The sequence below is a fragment of the Dama dama genome, chromosome 18, assembly GCF_033118175.1.
Source record: "Dama dama isolate Ldn47 chromosome 18, ASM3311817v1, whole genome shotgun sequence".
NCBI lineage: Eukaryota > Metazoa > Chordata > Mammalia > Artiodactyla > Cervidae > Dama > Dama dama.
The window spans coordinates 11,656,931-11,677,275 of NC_083698.1; the positions used below are offsets into that span (position 1 = coordinate 11,656,931).

Sequence of the window (20,345 nt, forward strand, 5' to 3'; positions counted from 1 at the left end):
TGCTAACCTGCTTTTAAGAAAAGTGGTTCAATATATGCTCCCCAGCAGTGTCAGAGTGGTCTGTGTGTGTATGTGTGTGCTCTTGGTCGTGTCCTGACTCTTTGTGACCCCCGTGGACTGTAGCCTGCCAGGCTCCTCCAGGATTCTCCAGGCGAGAATACTGCAGTGGGTTGCCATTTGCTACTCCAGGGGATCCTCCCGACCCAGGAACTGAACCCGCGTCTCGTGCGTCTCCTGCATTGGCAGGCAGATTCTTTGCCGCCGCACCACCTAGCACACCCTTAGAGTAGTCTGCTGCACCCTCATTGAGATTGAATATTGTGTTATAGAATTTTGAAGAATTTGATACTTTCTTGTTTTTAAGTTGTTTACTGGACAGTTGTATTTCTTTCTCTTTCTAGAAATTATTTTCAGTGTGCTGTTTTCCTGTTGCCTTTTTTACTACTGTGTTATCATCTGTTCTTTTAGTGCTAATTTCTACAGATAAGTGGTCCATGCCACTGATTCAACTTCTTAACTGTAGTGAACTTTCTCCTCTGTTTCCCCACTCTGATAACAAAAAATGATCAAGTATAATAGACAGAATTAAAGTGAAACTTAAAACAACACAGTAAAATTCTGTATTTGGTTTCTAGCCTTAATTGTCTATCAAATTTATTGCTTTAAAATTATTTGCCTCCTTTTTGAGACATCCAAGTAACATTTCTTAGGCCTTATCTTACACTTTTCAGGGTCATTGTAGTCATTCATTTCAATGAGATCCATGTCCCTTTCCTTGATTTTTGTTTGTTTGTTTTTATTGATGTGTGTGTTTGTGTGTGTGTTTTCATGTGTGTGTGAGACACAGAGAGAGAAGGAGAGGGAAAGAGACTTTCCAGGTTCTCCTTCAGTATAGATCCTCCTACTTTCACCCTGCACTGAAAGAATGCTTCTCTTCCAAGGGGAGCATCTTGAACTCATTTTTGTATTCAAGTCATTTTCTAAAATGACTATATAAATTACTCCCAAATTTGTATCCCAGTCTTGGTGCATGTAGAACTTACTCATTTATTTCACGTGTGTCTTAATGATTATCTAAAATTTATCATAAAAAAATTGAATTTCTCTTTTCTTTGATCTGAACATGCTGTTTTCTATGTTTATTCTGTTTTTCATGACTTTAGATGTAAACTTTCTAGTCATATTTTGTTCTTTCATTTTGCCCATTAATATCTTACTTTCTTGTGTATTTATATTTTTTTAGAATGTCCCTCAGATTCTTCTTTTTCCCCCCACTATTTTATTAGTTGAAGGATAATTGCTTTACAGAACTTTGTTATTTTCTGTGAAACCGCAACATGAATCAGCCATACAAATACACATATCCCCTCCCTCTTGAACCTCTCCCCCATCTCCCTCCCCATCCCACCCCTCTCGGTTGACACAGAGGCCCTGTGTGAGTTTCCTGAGCCGCAAAGCAAATTCCTGCTGGCTGTCTATTTTACATGCGGTAGCGTAAGTTTCCATGGTACTCTTTCCATACATCTCACCCTCTGCTCCCCTCTCCCCATGTCCATAAGTCTGTTCTCTATGTCTGTTTCTCCACTGCTACCCTGTAAATAAATTCTTCAGTACCATTTTGGTAGATTCCATACATATGTGTTAGAATACGAAATTTATCTTTCTCTTTCTGACTAACCTCACTTAGAATGATAGGTTCTAGGTTCATCCACTTCATTAGAACTGCCTCAAATGCATTTCATTTTATGGCTGAGTAATATTCCATTGTGTATATGTACCACTTCTTTATCCATTCTTTAACTTCTTTATCCATTCATCTGTCAATGGATATCTGGGTTACTTCCATGTTCTAGCTATTGTCAGTAGTGCTGCAATGAACAATGGGATACATGTATGTTTTTCAGTCTTGGTTTCCTCAGGGTATATGCCTAGGAGTGGGATTGCTGGGTCGTATAGTGGTTTTATTCCTAGTTTTTTAAGGAATCTCCATACCGTCTTCCATAGAGGCTGTATCAATTTACATTCCCACCAACAGTGCAAGAGCATTCCCTTTGCTCCACATCCTCTCCAGCATTTACTGTTTGTAGACTTTTTGATGATGGCCATTCTGACTGGTGTGAGGTGATACCTCTTTGTAATTTTTATTTGCATTTCTCTAATAATGAGCGATGTTGAGCATCTTTTCATGTGTTTGTTAAGCCATCTATGTGTCTTCTTTGGAAAAATGTCTGCCTAAGTCTTTTTCCCACTTTCTGATTGGGTTGTTTGTTTTTCTGGCATTGAGTTATATGAGCTGCTTGCATATTTTGGAAACATATGGTATTTTTCTTTCTATTTCTGACTTACTTTTAAGTTGGATTGTCATTTTATTATTGGGTTGTAACTATTCTTTGTAATAGTCTAGATACCAGCCCCATGTAAGATATATGATATATAAAAGTTTTCTTCCAATCTGTGAATCATTGCAAATTAAAACAGTGAGAAATACTACCGGACACCTATTCAAATGGCCAAAATCTAAAATATGTACTATTGTGATGTTAAAGGAACTTTCATTCATAATTTTGTGCTGTTATCATTTCAAACTTTGTACAGATTGCACGTGACTTCTTAACTCTCTCATGATTTCAGTCTCTCCAGTGTCCTTCTCATCCTTTACCTCTAATGGAAGAGCATGAAAGCATTTTTCAAATACTTGAAGGGCTATCATAGAAAAAGAAATTGACTCATTCTCTGTAACTCTAGTGGTAGAAGATTACACTCTGTTTAAATTATCTTTTGAATAGTCCTTTAAAACTGAGAGAGTTTTGTCAAAATGCAGCACATTTTATAGTGTCTTTTTGGCTCCAGATGGTATAAAGCAAGGCAAATAAAATACTTCTTTAAACCTTCATCAACTTGCTATACACATTCAAGTTTTGATCATCATTTTGTTCTTTCATATGCTAAAACAGGCTGATACATTTGACCTATCCTGCTGTTCTTTTTTTTTTAAAAAACAAAAATTCATTCCATTACCTTATTTACGCGATTTTATTTTTTCTTTCATTGTTGTTGTTGCCATAGTCTTAATTATTTAACTATTTAAAATTTAACTTGTTGCCTAGTTAACTGACTTCTAGTAACAACCCTCACTGGTAGCGTGGAAGTTGGTAATGATCACCTGTCATACACAAACAATTTAGCAGACCAGCAAATAGCATTTTCTGCAGCCACTATACTATACTATACTATACTATAATATAGCCAGTCTACTATTTTTACATCTTCTTAATGTGCCACAATAAGCACATTCTTTAACACAAGGAGAGTTGTGTATTTTAAAAGCATCATGACCAAGATTTTAGAAATAACTAAGAATCTTGGAAATCATGTTTTAAGCTGGCACTCTGTAAAACACAATTACTATTGATATAAAAGTTTGTTAGTATTATGATTCAGTTTAGTTAGACATACTTTTATATGTTTTTCCTTTTTAAACTTTATGTAGAAATATTATTAATGTATCTGATCAGTGTCTGAGAATTTTAGAAAGTTCAGGTTAACTGGTCTTCTTATGAAAATATAAAGCCACACCTTTATAAAATCATGGAGAAAACTTTGTTGTTGTTATTCGGTTGCTAAATTGTGTCCGACTGTTTGTGACCCCATGGACTGTAGAACACCAGGCTGTCCTCCACTGTCTTCAAGTTGCTCAAATTCATGTTCATTGAGATGCTATCTAACCATCTTATCCTCTGCTGCCCTTTTCTCCTTTTGCCTTCAATCTTTCCCAGCATCGCGGTCTTTTCCAATGTTGCTTTAAACCAAAATTATTAAATTAGTGTTATTCATCTTGGAAGGACTGATGTTGAAGCTGAAACTCCAGTACTTTGGCCACCTCATGCGAAGAGTTGACCCATTGGAAAAGACCCTAATGCTGGCAAAGATTGGGGGCAGGAGGAGAAGGGGACGACAGAGAATGAGATGGCTGGATGGCGTCACCGACTCGATGGACATGAGTTTGAGTAAACTCTGGGAGTTGGTGATGGACAGGGAAGCCTGGCGTGCCGAGATTCATGGGGTCGCAAAGAGTCAGACATGACTGAGTGACTGAACTGAACTGAACTGAACTGTTCCTTGTAAGATAAGTTTTGACAAACTTAGACAACATATTAAAAAGCAGAGACATTACTTTGCCGACAAAGGTCCATCTGGTCAAAACTATGGTTTTCCCAGTAGTCATGTATGGATGTGAGAGTTGGATTATAAAGAAAGCTGAGCACAGAAGAACTGATGCTTTTGAAGTGTGGTGTTGGAGAAGACTCTTGAGAGTCCCTTGGAGATCCAAGGGAGATCCAACCAGTCCATCCTAAAGGAGATCAGTCCTGGGTGTTCATTGGAAGGACTGATGATGAAGCTGAAACTCCAGTACTTTGGCCACCTGATGCGAAGAGCTGATTCATTTGAAAAGACCCTGATGCTGAGAAAGATTGACGGCAGGAGGAGAAGGGGACGACAGAGGATGAGATGGTAGGATGGCATCACCGACTCAGTGGATATGAGTTTGAGTAAACTCTGGGAGTTGGTGATGGACAGGGAGGCCTGGCGTGCTGCAGGACGTCGGGTCACAAAGAGTCAGACACGACTGAGCGACTGAACTGAACTGATTCATCCAAAGACTCACTTTTTTGCTTTTATTACATGAACTTGGTCTCATATGAAAAGACTTCTGAGCTTCTAGCAGAATCTCCAAGAGGGATTTTTTTTCTTATACGTCTAGTACGTTGAAACTCTCATTAGATAGTAGAAAATAAAATTTATGAAAGTGATTACTATTCTCTATGAACCAATTAGATTATCACTCTAATTTCAGAAGCTGTATAATTCAATTTATGAGGACCTTTCTAGGTCAGGAACATACTTTGTACTCACATAGGGAGATTGTGGCTTCTCTCAGTTACTACAGCACAGAGAGCTTGAGCTTCAGTTCTGCAACCTCAGGAACAAGTTAAGTAATCCAGGAAACACAAAAGCTCACTGGTCAAGATTTTAAAGGGCTTTTTCATTTCTGGGGTTCATGAAATTGTTTTTTAATGAAATGGTTTGAGCTCACAAATAGACAAAAACCTTTGACAAAGATCTAGGGCTTGGAGACAGATTTTGAATCAGTAAGAGTATCTTAAAAATCAAATATTTTGTCATCTCATTTATTGTGAGTGGGAATATATTATCAGTAAAACTAATTGTGGGTAATTTTTTCCCTTTTCCCAAAGAATACAAGTCAATGACCAGATTGTGGAAGTGGATGGAATCAGCTTGGTGGGTGTCACACAGAATTTTGCTGCAACCGTTCTAAGAAACACCAAGGGCAATGTCAGGTATGTGGCTTGAGATATATACAATTTGATTAACTGATATTTTGTTGAATTTTAGTTTTCTCTCTAATTGTACCTATAAATACACATAATTACCACAAGAATTTTATCTAAATACTAAAAACTTGTCTTTATTTAAAAATTTTTCCTTCTTGTGATTAGTTCATGTAAATTAATTTAAGACTAAAAATTATATGGATCACATTCTAGAAAGACATGAAGATATGAAATATATAATATCAGTATGGTTAATTGCTGAGCTATGTTAGTGTGTTTCATTGCTAATATAGCAATAATTTCTAGGAAGATAGAATTTCTCAGTAAATATGAATTTAGGCCCCAGATCCCTTCAATAAAATCAGTTATGCAGTAAATTAAAATTATACATATATCCAGTGATACGTGTTACTTAAGACAAGTAAGCGGAATGATTTAAGGTTGATAAATGCATTTTAAAATCTCTTTCTTGTTTTAAATAATGGCAAGACTAATCTTTGATAAACTATAACTTTTCCAACTTAATAGGACAGACTATACATTATTTTGAACCTTAAATTTATATCCAACCCTGACGTCCTAAAATTTATAGTTTGGAAAACAAATAAAGTAGTTCTGTGCCAGCTAAAGTCAAGGTTTTAATAAATTTTAATTTTGGTCACATGCTTAATCGCTTCAGTCATGTCTGACTCTGCAACCCCAGGGACTTTAGGCTCCTCTGTCCATGGGATTCTCCAGGCAAGAATACTGGAGTGGGGTGCCATTTCCTTCTCCAGGGGATCTTCCCGACCGGGGGATTGAACCTGCATCTCTTACATCTCCTGCATTGGCAGGCAGGTTCTTTACCCCTAGCGCCACCTACTTATTTTTTAATGTAGTATTGCTTATGTCTTATACTTTTCCATAAATCCTATAAAGAAGCATGTAAGGGGACATTATTTACTGTGTATAATTATGAATGTATTTTAGTATTATCTTCAAAATGAAACTGCCAAATATTCTGAAAATATTGATGAGTTAATATTGCTATAAAGAGAGTAACATTAGGATTTTATTACAGCATATTTTATGTTGCACAAGCATGGGTTTACATTTTATAATTTAGACTTTTTCAATTGGAAAACATCCTTTAATGATGTAGGGAATGTTAATCTAAGTGACTTATATGGGTGCTATGTTAATGATTCAAGCGTCATCCTAAGAAAAGCATGTAAAATCATTAAAAGAGTGCAGGGAAAATTTGGAGCTGCATGGGTGGGCCCCTCAGCAAATGTGATTGTCTCTGCAGAATTGCCCTCTGTTCTTTAGGCAGCACTTTTCTGTGTCAGTGTAGAACTTGGTTTTGAAGCTGCTCGTTTTGCAGTGCATGTTAAAGTGAAATAAGTAAGAAATATGTTCACCTTATAAGAACATTTCTCAGTTGGAAAAAAGTTTGTAGTTACATAGACTCACAGCCACCCCTTTCTTTCCCTTCATAATTTTGTACTCATTTCAAGCCTTGTACAGATGGCAAATGGCTTCTTAACTGTCTCATGATTTCAGTCTCTCCCCCCTTTAATCTTTCTTCATTTTTACCTCTAATGGAAGAACATAAAAGCAGTTTTTAAGTAAAGGCCTATCATGGAAAAAGCAATTGACTCATTCTACATAACTCTAGTAGTAGAACTAAGACTTGTGGGTAGAAATAATAATTCTTCTTTTGTTATGTCCCTCTTGTCTTTATTTTTTTTCTTCCAACAAGAAGCCATAACTTTATTAATAATAGAAACAGTACAAATTTCCAGCCCAGCTTCACTTACCCTTTTGAAACACCAAAAGAAGTCCTGTTTTTCAGATGGTTACATTGTTAATTCCATAATAGCATTTACAGTATCATTACTATTGTTCAAAGGCTTGGACTACCTTTGCTGTGGACACATTTGCTTGTGACATGACCAGTTCTATGTCCTTAACTTCCACATTGGTTTCATCAACCTCTCCTCTTGTACAGTTGGAGTCTGTATGTTTTCTTGAATGTTTGAGACAGCTTCACCTTGAACTTTGAATATCTCAGCAGCTGCTAATTGTGCTTGGTGAGAGAACTCCTCCATCTTGGCTTTCCCCCAAATTATGTAGGTATCTAAGCTCTTGTACACATCTGCTTTTGTGATGACAAAAAGGATATTCTTAGATTTCCAGATATTCACTCTATTAACTCCTGTAACCTCTTGAAGACCCACTTTGGACAAAGACGTCTGTACCTTCTTTTCCCTTTTGCTCTGTTTTGCTTTACTGACTCATTCTTCATCGATTTCATCTGCTGCAGGGCTTGTTGTTTGGTTGCCTGTGTAGAATCCTGTTCCTCAAGCTCTGGTACTGATTCAATACTGTCAGATTCTGTCCCAGACTCTGTCTCAGCCTGGGACTGTGGTAACTCCTGTTCTTTAACAAGGATGGTTTCTGTGGCTTCACTGGGAATTTTGTGTGGGGCATGCGGGTGTTGATGTTTGGCAAAAAACAACACAATTCTGTAAAGCAGTTATCCTTCAATTAAAAAATAAAGAAATTTATAAAAAAAATATGGGGGCAGAAAGAGAGTCCCTCTCCTCTTTTGAAAGCTTCAGTGGCCCTCTATTCTGTGCAGAATCTAAGTTTGTTTTAATAAGAAGCCTTTCATCCCCCAGGTTGATCACTTGTGCTGTTCTGTGTTTAGTTGCTCAGTCATGTCCAACTCTTTTGGACCCCATGAACTGTAGCCCGCCAGGCTCCTCTGTCCATTGGGATTTTCCAGCAAGAATACTGAAGTGGATTGCCATACTCCTCTCCAGGGGATCTCCCCAACCCAGGGATCAAACCGAGGTCTTCCACATTGCAGGCGGATTCCTTACCAGCTGAGCTACCAGGGAAGCCTGTCTTAACATCTGTCTCTCCCTATATTCATGCTCTAGTGCACTCTTACTAGTGTACTCATCATCTTTCAAACATGGATTATGAATTTCTTTCTTCCATTCTTTCTGTTTAAAATACTCTGTTCTAGTTACAACTTACTTATCTTGAAGACTGTATTTCAGCTCCTTTGCCCTCTAAGAAATCCTCCTTGATCTCCCTATTTCCCAGTGATCTCTTCTGGTAATATACCACTTTTTGACCTCAATGTTACAGAACATTCTACATTAAGTTTTTAAAGGCATGTGTTTAATTTCCTCATTTACTTTGTAAAAATCTTAATATCAAAATGGAACCCTTAGTTTCTTTTATTCCCTCAAATTATTTAACCCTAGGTTTAGTTTGATGTCTAACTCAGGGTCTTAATTAATTGAATGTAAGTAAAAAGACTTTTCTCAATTTTAACTTATTAGAAATAACACCTGAATACTCTGAATTTATTTTAGGTGGTAGTTCTTCATAAGATATTAATACAAAAGTGAAAAGTGAAAGTGAAGTCGCTCAGTCATGTCCGAATCTTTGCGACCCCATGGACTGTAGCCTACGAGGTTCCTCCATCCATAGAATTTTCCAGGCAAGATTACTGGAGTGGGTTGCCATTTCCTTCTCCAGGGGATCTCCCTGAACCAGGGATCGAACCTGGGTCTCCTGCATTGCAAACAGACGCTTTTATCTTCTGAGCCACCAGGGAAGCCAAAAATGGGATGCAAAAGTTAGACATGTATTTTTAATGAAGCTTTTAAACTGAGGGTTTAAAGCATGTATGGTTCTATGTTTCTTATTTGTTAGGAGCTAGCTATCACATTTACTGTTTCTTAAAATTAATATTTTAAAAGGGATATCTAAGATACCCCTAAATTAATTTGAATATTTCACACTACTAAGTACAGATCAGGAACGAAGGTATGAAACTCATGGCTTTGAAGAGCCAGGAAGGAGAAAGATAAGAAACTAGTAGTGATAAAGAAGTTGAAGCTGAGATTTGGACATGCTTATATTTTAAGCATTGAAGATTTATTTTTTAACTTATTTCCTGGAAATGCATATGAAATTGGTGCCATCATTTGGATATGAATCAAAATCACACAGTGAAATTCTGTTGATTTCACTCACAGTTACAGAGAATCACTTTTATCTGAGCTTAGTCTAATTACTTTATTAAACTTGGAATTGCTATACCTGAATTTATGAACTAATAAGTCCTAATGAAAGCCTCATAGACATCCCATTTTTGACATATTAGAGAAATTATAAGACAAATATTTTTAATATGATTTCCAAGGGCATATATATATTTTTCAACCCCACATTGTTTATATGAATTAAAGCATGTTAGGCCACCTGAAGAAGTGGTTCAGCTCAAATGAGGCTATGTTCATGGAGGATTAGAAGCTCAGGGATGGCTCAAAGTGTTGGAAAACCACTAGTATTTCCTCAGTTTTATTGATAGCATTTAAAACTAAGTAATCCTAATGAAATCATGGTGAGTTCTATACTGATCATGTTAATTCAGTTCAGTTCAGTTGCTCAGTCGTGTCCGACTCTTGACCCCATGGACTGCACCACGCCAGGCCTCCCTGTCCATCACCAACCCCCAGACATTACCTAAACTATTGTCCATTAAGTCGGTGATGCCATCCAACCATCTTATCCTCTGTCGTCCCCTTTTCCTCCTGCCCCCAATCCCTCCCAGCATCAGGGTCTTTTCCAGTGAGTCAGCTCTTCACATAAGATGGCCAAAGTATTGGAGTCTCAGCTTCAACATCAGTCCTTCCAATGAACACTCAGTACTGATCCCCTTTAGGATGGACTGGTTGGATCTCCTTGCAGTCCAAGGGACTCGCAAGAGTCTTCTCCAACACCACAGTTCAAAAGCATCAATTCTTCAGTGCTCAGCTTTCTTTATAGTCCAACTCTCTCATCCGTATATGACCACTGGAAAAACCATAGCCTTGACTAGACAGACCTTTGTTGACAAAGTAATGTCTCTGCTTTTTAATATGCTGTCTAGGTTGGTCATAACTTTCCTTCCAAAGAGTAAGCGTCTTTTAATTCATGGCTGCAGTTACCATCTGCACTGATTTTGGAGCCCCTCAAAATAAAGTCAGCCACTGTTTCCACTGTTTCCCCATCTGTTTTCCATGAAGTGATGGGACTGGATGCCATGATCTTAGTTTTTTGAATGTTCAACTTTAAGCCAACTTTTTCACTCTCCTCTTTCACTTTCATCAAGAGGCTCTTTAGTTCCTCTTCACTTTCTGCCATAAGGATGGTGTCATCTGCATATCTGAGGTTATTGATATTTCTCCCAGCAATCTTGATTCCAGCTTGTGCTTCCTCCAGCCCAGCATTTCTCATGATGTACTCTGCATATAAGTTAATTAAGCAGGATGACAATATACAGTCTTGACATACTCCTTTTCCTATTTGGAACAAGTCTGTTGTTCCGTGTCTAGTTTTAACTGTTGCTTCCTGACCTGCATACAGGTTTCTCAAGAGGCAGGTCATGTGGTCTGATATTCCCATCTCTTTCAGAATTTTCCACAGTTTATTGTGATCCACAGAGTCAAAGCCTTTGACCTAGTCAATAAAGCAGAAATAGATGTTTTTCTGGAACTCTCTTACTTTTTTGACGATCCAGTGGATGTTGGCAATTTGATCTCTGGTTCCTCTGCCTTTTCTAAAACCAGCTTGAACATCTGGAAGTTCATGGTTCACGTATTGCTGAAGCCTGGCTTGGAGAATTTTGAGCATTAGTTTACTAGAGTGTGAGATGAGTGCAACTGTGTGGTAGTTTGAGCATTCTTTGGGATTGCCTTTCTTTGGGATTGGAATGAAAACTGACCTTTTCCAGTCCTGTGACCACTGCTGAGTTTTCCAAATCCACTGGCATATTGAGTGCAGCACTTTTGCAGCATCAACTTTTAGGATTTGAAATAGCTCAACTGGAATTCCATCACCTCTACTAGCTTTGTTCGTAGTGATGCTTTCTAAGGCCCACTTGACTTCACATTCCAGGATATCTGGCTCTAGGTGAGTGATCACACCATCATGATTATCTGGGTCGTGAAGATCTTTTTTGTACTGTTCTTCTGTGTATTCTTGCCACCTCTTAATATCTTCTGCTTCTGTGAGGTCCATACCATTTCTGTCCTTGTTTAAGCCCGTCTTTGCATGAAATGTTCCCTTGGTATCTCTAATTTTCTTGAAGAGATCTCTAGTCTTTCTCATTCTGTTGTTTTCCTCTATTTCTTCGCATTGATCACTGAGGAAGGCTTTCTTATCTCTCCCAGCTATTCTTTGGAACTCTGCACTCAAATAGGAATATCTTTCCTTTTCTCCTTTGATTTTTGCTTCTCTTCTTTTCACAGCTATTTGTAAGGCCTCCTCAGACAGCCATTTTGCTTTTTTGCATTTCTTTTTCTTGGGGATGATCTTGATCCCTGTCTCCTGTACAGTGTCATGAACCTCTATCCATAGTTCATCAGGCACTCTGTCTATCAGATCTAGTCCCTTAAATCTATTTCTCACTTCCACTGTATAACCATAAAGGATTTGATTTAGGTCAATTCCAGGAGTTGGTGATATACAGGGAGGCCTGGTGTGCTGCGGTTCATGGGGTTGCCAAGAATCAGACATGACTGAGCGACTGAACTGACTGACCGACTAATTCTTGAACAGTCTAGTGGTTTTCCCCACTTTCTTCAATTTAAGTCTGAATTTGGCCATAAGGAGTTCATGATCTGAGCCACAGTCAGCTCCCGGTCTTGTTTTTGCTGACTATATAGAGCTTCTCCATCTTTCGCTGCCAAGAATATAATCAGTCTGATTTCGGTGTTGGCCATCTGGTGGTGTCCATGTGTAGAGTCTTCTCTTGTGTTGTTGGAAGAGGGTGTTTGCTATGTTCAGTATGTTCTCTTGACAAAACTCTGTTAGCCTTTGCTCTGCTTCATTCTGTACTCCAAGGCTAAATTTGCCTGTTACTCCAGGTGTTTCCTGACTTCCTACTTTTGCATTCCAGTCCCCAATAATGAAAAGGACATCATTTTTGGGTGTTAGTTTTAAAAGGTCTTGTTGGTCTTCTAGAACCGTTCAACTTCAGCTTCTTCATCATTACCTGCCGGGACATAGACTTGGATTACTGTGCTATTGAATGATTTGCCTTGGAAACGAACAGAGATCATTCTGTCGTTTTTGAGATTGCATCTTAGTACTTCATTTTGGACTCTTTTGTTACTATGATGGCTACTCCATTTCTTCTAAGGGTTTCCTGCCCACAGTAGTAGATATAATGGTCATCTGAGTTAAATTCACCCATTCCAGTCCATCTTAGTTCTCTGATTCCTAGAATGTCAATGTTCACTGTTGCCATCTCCTGTTTCACCACTTCCAATTTGCCTTTATTAATGGACCTAACATTCCAGGTTCCTTTGAATATTGCTCTTTATAGCATTGGACCTTGCTTCTATCACCAGTCACATCCATACCTGGGTGTTGTTTTTGCTTTGACTCCTTCCCTTCATTCTTTCTGGAGTTATTTCTCCATTGATCACGTTAATTACTTTAAGTAATTGATTAGAGAATGGACTCATAGGACTCAAATAGTTTATGTTCAGAAGTGACATAACAGAACAACAGTAGGCTGAGAAAGATGAGCATTGAAAGAATGGGCATGGAGGAATCAGACAGTCTTCCTTATCATCTCTCTGCTGGGTTTCACGGGACTTGTTGATCTCCAGATTTTAAACTGCCATGGGCATGGGTCTGGTACCAAGAAGCCCAAAGCTAATGTGTGGTGTGGGCTCTCGTACCGTTAAGGTTTTAGTTACCCCTAATCTGCAGATAAAACGCAGTTACAGTGAAAATCTCAGCAGGGTTTTTTGGAGAAATTAATATTTTTCAAAAAACAGAGTTGGAGGACGTCCACTGTCTGAAAACTACACTTGTCAGAGCAGTCTGGTTTAAGCATAAGGATAAAAATATAGATTAATGGAACAAAATAGATTGTTTCAGTATAGTCCTGCACAGATAGAACAATTGATTTTTGACAGATACACCAAGGTAATTCAGTGGGGGAAATTGCAGTCTCTTTAAAAAACAAATGGTGCTGGAACAATTGGATAACCACATGAAGGAAGATGACCTTCTTCCTATGGTGTGTACAAAAATTAACTCAAGATTGATCATAGACCTTAGTGCAACAGTTGAAATAAAAAAGTTTCTAGAAAGCAGGCACAAGTCTTTACGATCTTAGGTTAATTAAAGGTCTTTTAGCATGCAAAAGCAAGAAATATAAGAAAAAGAAATGATAAATGAAACTATCAAAGTTTAAAACATTTGTTTGAAAAATACCCTTAAAACAAAATAGCCAACTGCAGAATAATACTTGCAAAATAATTATCTAACAAGGGAGTGTTAATTAGAAGATATGAAGAACTCTTTGTACTTCAGTAAGAGCATATATGGGCATCCCTGATGCCTCAGACGGTTAGGAATCTGGTTGCAATGCAGGGGACCTGAGTTAGATCCCTGGGTCAGGAAGATCCTCTGGAGAAGGGAATGGCTACCCATTCCAGTATTCTTGCCTGGGAAGTCCCATGGACAGAGGAGTCTGGCCAGGTATAATCCATGGGGTCGCCAAGAGCTAGACAGGACTGAGTGACTAACACTTTCACTTTCAAGAACATATACAACCCCATTCAAAGTCTGCAAATCAATTAACAAGATGACTTCACCAAGGAAAGATAAAACACATGACATGCTGCTCAACTCTTAATCATTGGGGAAATGCAGATTAAGTCCACAGTGAGATACAACTACACACTCACTAGAATGGATGAAATTTAAAAGACTGATATTCCTGTGCACTGACGAGGATGTGGTGCAACTTTAGCATCCATTCATTGTTCACGGAAATTCAAAATAACAGCCACCCTGCAGAACTGTTTAGCAAGTTCTTACAAAGTTAAACATACACATACCAGCCAGCAGTTCTACTCCCAGCTATTTACTCAAGAGCAATAAAAACAAATATCTACCCAACGGCTCATACTCGCACATGCATAGGAGCTTCATTCCAAAAGTTCCAAACTGGAAAGAACTGAAATGTCCTTTATCTGATACATGCATTTGCAAATTGTATTATATTCCATACACTGAAATATTTCTTAACTGTACAAAGAAATGGACTGCCAATATATTTAACACCATGTATGACTCTGGAAACTATTTATATTGAGTAAAAAGCGAGACACAAAAGGCTTTACACTGCCTGATTCCATTTAAAATGCATTGAAGAAAAAGGGAACACTTGTGAGGTGACAAAACGTACTCTTGTGCTTATTGTGCTTGTTATACAACTGTATACATATTTATCAAAACATATTATACAATTTAAGTTTGGTAAATTTTGTTGTAAATAAATTTGACCTCAGTAAAACTGATTTTTTAAATGTGTGATAATAGTTACAGTTAACTTTGAAAGTGCTATGCTAACTAATTATATTGAAGTGATGGTGATTTATAAAGGAGCATCATATTTATTTAAGAAAGGCATATGCAGTCAAACAATTTCATTAGCAATATGTACAGTTTGTTGTGCTTTATACTTTTAATTTTAAAATATTTTATTTGGTTCTTATTAGAAAAATATATATATCTCTATATAAAATTCTTTGTGCCTGGACTTTTTTCCTTATTCAAACATAGACTTGCAACATAACTTTTAAGAAACCCAAGTTTTTGGGTCTATAGCTTTAACTGGGACTTGACTGTCTTCTTTACTACTATGTGCCTGGCATAGTTGGTATACCTACTGTTGCATGACGTATTACTCCCCCACTTAATGACTTGGAACAACACACTTAATATCACATAGTTTCTGTGATCCACTTCCCAGCTTTCTTGTGAGAGCCTCTCTACAGGGATTCATCACAACATGGAAGCTAGATTCCCCAGAAGGAGTGATCCAGGCGAGTTGCCAAGATGCAGTCTGTCATTTTTCATTTTGCTAAAGTGACATTCCATCAGTTGCGTATTTTATTTGATAAAAGTAAGCCAAAAAAAAAAAAAAAAAAGTAAGCCAACAAATGCACCCCACACTCAAGGGGAGAGAATTCCACAGGACATAAATCTAAGAATACATAGATTACTTGAATTCAGCTTAGAGGCTGTCTGTTATATAGTGATCAGTAACTAGTTGGACAGAACTAGTTGGACAGACAGATGGATAGGCAGACAGATTAATGTTATTCCATAATATGTGTTAATGTTGCATACCCTATCTTAAGAAGAACCCTAAAAACCTTGAGACTTCTTAAGAAAGACTGACCTTTGGATGGTGAGAGTTCTAAACATTTTTCCTTCTATATATGAAAGATTCTACAAACTTTTGCCTAAAAAAATAGAAAACATTTAAAAGACATGGTAACAATTGTAACGCATTTGAAAGAATGAACTCTGGAACACTGATTGCATGTGTGCTAGGTTGCTTCAGCCATGTCTGACTCTTTGCTATCCTATGAAATGTAACCTGCCAGGCTCCTCTGTCCAAGGGCTTCTCTAGGCAAGAATACTGGAATGGGTTGCCGTGCCCTCCTCTAGGGGATCTTCTCCACCCAGGGTTCAAACCTGTGTCTCTTATGTCTCCTGCATTGGCAAGCGGGGGTCTTTACCCCTAGTGCCACCTGGGAAGCCCAGAACGCAGATTAGTTGGTGTTTTTAACTCTAGACAGGCATCTTTGTGCTGAAAGGAAGCTATTATAGGAAAGTGATGCTATAGTAGAAATCATGCTTCTGTATGAGAAATTTCTAATAAATTGAATGTTTGCTCGTCAGCACCATTCACATTAAATTTTAAATGCTTTCTGGCAAGTACCTGCTACTTATGCTCAATCACTGTGCATTCACCATGCTTTTATCTCCAGTGAATGTATTTAACTACTTTTTGACATCAAGCCATAAAACACTTCTGAAGGTTAGGATTTTATAGAAACTGTAGTCACAGACAATAGAAAACAAATTAATCTGAGATTCTAAAATATTCCTCTGTCCTTGTTGGAAGAGGTTATAATATTCAAAAGAAAATATAAGTGAATGATAAGTGAGCTTTTTATAGACATGCTCATATTTATTTTGGGTTCTCTCCTGGGCATGTCATTTCTAAATATGAAAGCTTTAAAAAATACTTTTTACTTAATATCATTGTGTATTTGAGATTTCCATTTGAAATGCATTGAATATTGAAATGTTTTCAATTCATTAACATCCTTTTAATAAGAATATTTGTTTCCATGATAACCCAAGGGGAAATTGAGAGTTTCACTGTTGTAAAGAGCCTTGTTTTTGTGGTGGAGTGTCATAAATAATGGAGGACAGTGAGAGCATTGTCATGTTCATGTTCATGTCATGTCATGGAAATCGTGAGTTATTGTGGATTTTGTATTTGCCTTACTTGTAAGACCATCCCCTTTCCCTCAGATAAGATGAGCAGCCACTCTAAAGTTGGGACCATGGTTAGTAAAATTTTACACTTGTGTATGTGAAAATGGGCTTCCTTGATGGCAGATGGTTAAGAATCCACCTGCAATGCAGGAAACCCAGGTTCGATCCCTGGGTTCAGAAGATCCCCTGGAGAAGGGAATGGCAACCCACCCCAGTGTTCTTACCTGGGGAAGTCCATGGACAGAGGAGCCTGGTGGGCCAAAGTCCGTGGGGTCGCAAAGAGTTGGACACAATTGAGAGATGAATACTTTCATACATGAAAATAGTCAGCAACTGGTGATAGAAGAATAAAGACAGTAGGGATGTCAGGAAACTACTTAAAGGAGACTTTGGCTTAATGAGACATTTTCTGGTGTCACTATATACAAATTAACATTTAAAAAATTCTTTTTATTATTTGTGTGTATAAATGTTTAAACCTGAGCCACTATTCCTGCCCTGTAAATAGGTTCATCTGTACCACTTTTCTATTAATAGATTCTATATATGTGCATTAATATATGCTATTTTTTCTCTTTCTGATTAACTTCACTCTATGTAACAGAGTTCTAGTTATAGACTACATATATGTAGTCCAGATTCATCCATTTTCCTCTTCATGGATGACCAATGATCTAGAGTGGTGGGAGGGAGGCTCAAGATGTTATATGGTAGAAACCGGAACACCATTGTAAAGCAATTATCCTCCAATTAAAAGTTTTAAAATGTTTACCACCCCCCCTCAAAAAAAAACTTGAGACATCAGAGCTAACTATTAAGCAGAGAAATGTCATTTCTTGAAAGGATGTAGTATTTTAAAAAATATGTCCTTGACATAGGTTAATGTTAGGGTTAGGCAGTGTTTTTTAAATAATTCAACTACTTCTTTTGAAGTTGAACTATAGCGTAAATAAAGTTTTATATAATCAGAATTGAGTTAGATGGAGCCTCCAATTAAAATAAATAAATTTATATTTAAAAAAAGAAAATTAATTTCTAGGAACTAATGCTTACAATTAAGTTAAAATTTTCAAATCTGGCTTTTAATAGCAAACGTTTTGTAGGTGAATATAAAATTTTTAAAATGCTAAATATATAGTATATTAATCTAGATCCAATATGGAGAGGGAAATATGTAAGAATCTGCAAGTATAAGTAAGAGGTAAAAGCTTGGATGTGCAGGACTTCAACTTCTGAATACAATCAGCAAATTTTAGTGAAGGGGGCTGGATATACTTTTGCCATCACTTGCTCAGTAGAATTAAGCTAAATATTTTAAAAGTTATGAACGTCATACTTTAAAATGTCCTCAACTGTAAAACAAGTGAGTTTTTACCAAATGTTTAAAAGAACCATGTGATTTTGTGATCCAAGGCTCAAGTAAAATGTTAGCTGGTCTTATGCATCTATTTTTATTTTGCTTTTTAACGATAATACAAATTTTGGTCCGCAAATAATAAATATTGCTTAAAGAATATTCGAATGAAAGAATTGGTTTTATAAGAACTAATAACTATATCCTGGTTTGTTGTTGTTGTTCATTTGCTCAGTCAAGTCCGACTCTTTGCAACCACATAGACTGCAGCACGCCAGGCTCCCCTGTCCTCATCTACCTCCTGGAGTTTGCTCAGATTCATGTCCATTGAGTTGGTGATACCATCCAACCATCACATCCTCTGCCACTGTCTTCTCCTTTTGCCGTTAATCTTTCTCAGCATCAGGGTCTTTTCCAGTGAGTTGGCTGTTCGCATCAGGTGCCCCAAGTATTGGGAGCTTCAGCTCCAGCATCAGTCCTTCCAATGAATATTTAGGGTTGATTTCCTTTAGGATTGACTGGTTTGATCTCCTTGCAGTCCATGGGACTCTGAAGAGTCTTCTACTGCACCACAATTCGAAGGCATCAATTTTTCAGTTCTCAGCCTTCGTTATGGTCCAACTCTCACATCCCAGTTTAGCTTTTCCTTGTTTTGATTAGCTTAATTCCACAATTATAATTTAAAATTTTTGATGTCATAATAAGAGCCATATTTGACTAACATATTACTTCTATTAGAATAGCTTATGTCTGAAAAAGAGAACACTCATAAATCATCAAATCATCATCTTTCAACATAACCTCACATCATTCACAGGAAACATGTAGGATCTTTATGACTATAATTCAGCAAATTGTAAATAGAATTTTATAGTTGTTTTGTTTTTGTTTGACAGCTCACCAGAAAATTCAATAAACAAATAAGATGAGTTCTTTATAATCTCAACATCTAAACTCCATAGGACAGTACATGGACTTTGTCTGATTATAGATGGAAAGAATAGGAAAAACTGATTTATCTCCCTTTGCTTACTTTATCTCAACCTTGAAGGGGAGAGGGGGAAGTTCTTTGTGAAATAATTCATGTTGTAACATTACACTTGTTTTAAACACTAGAAACAAGCTGTGCTAAAAACGTAAACCCTAGTAATAGATTTTGTTTTTAATATTGCCATTATTTGTCAGTCATAAGCTTAGAAAATACCTAATTTTTAATTTAAATGTCACATTACAGGGTTTTTTTTTCACCTCATTCCTTATATCTGAAATGCAAAAGATCACATCATTCCTTATTGAAGCAAGGAAAAAAATTAGAAAGTAACAAGGAAAACATTTTCCTCTTAATTTTAAGTTTATAGACAGGATGATTTGACAGTATGTATTATCATTTCAGTCATGGATAACGTCTAAAATATAAATAATAATTGCACAAAAATGTCAGTTAATTTGGTCACATGTATTTTAAGAGTCTGATGGTTGCTGGCAATCATGTTTGATGATTTTTAAAATTCCATATAAAGTGATTATATAGTCCATACTTTCCTGTTTCAATCACAGTTCAGATTAAGGTTTTCAGAGCACAATTCAGTGTAATGTTTCATTTTTTTTTCCTGTGGTTGGTTTAGGAAAACCTCTCTTTTAAAATTAGTGAGCACAAATAAGTAATTTAGATAGTGTGTACATATAGTATTTTGAAATGCATTCAATCCCATATAGAAACGTATATGTTACCTAGATAAAGACAACATAAAACATTTATTAAATATTCTCTAGGTACCAGGTAGTTAATAAAGCTTTTTATATGGATTATATAATATTTGTTTGTTATTGTTACATTTATTGTGCATATTTGGAAATTAAGGATTTAGAAATATTGATACACTCAAGGCACAAAGTCAATAAGTCATGTTTATGGTTTAGTGCATTTGTTCTATCAAAACCAATCTTTTCTTTTGTATACACTTTGAATCCCTAAATTATACTATCACAGTATGTCCATACTCTGAATCTATACTTGAATAATAACCTTACTTTAAATTTTACATTTTCTACTCACGTCTCTGCTAGGTTATACACATACAATAGAACACATTTATAAAGACAGTTTAAAAATGGGCCAAATGTTTAGAATATATAGAAAGGCAATTTGAATGTTACCCATTTTCCAAATAGAAAGTTTTGTTAGTCTTATCATAATAATGGGCTTCCCAGGTAGTGCTAGTGGTAAAGTTTATCTGCCTGCCAGTGCAGGAGACATAAAAGACACTGGT

General features: G+C 36.8%; 1 protein-coding gene and 1 pseudogene across 1 annotated transcript in view; one reads left to right on the forward strand and one right to left on the reverse strand.

The window, feature by feature from the left end:
* Positions 1–20,345, forward strand: part of PPP1R9A (protein phosphatase 1 regulatory subunit 9A) — a 322,249-nt gene that overhangs the window by 189,804 nt on the left and 112,100 nt on the right. The window contains exon 5 of the mRNA XM_061164924.1: positions 5,256–5,360. Within this exon, the coding sequence (XP_061020907.1) occupies positions 5,256–5,360 (105 nt within the window). The remainder of the gene's footprint in view (positions 1–5,255; positions 5,361–20,345) is intronic.
* On the reverse strand, positions 7,193–7,848 carry LOC133072691 (nascent polypeptide-associated complex subunit alpha-like; annotated as a pseudogene).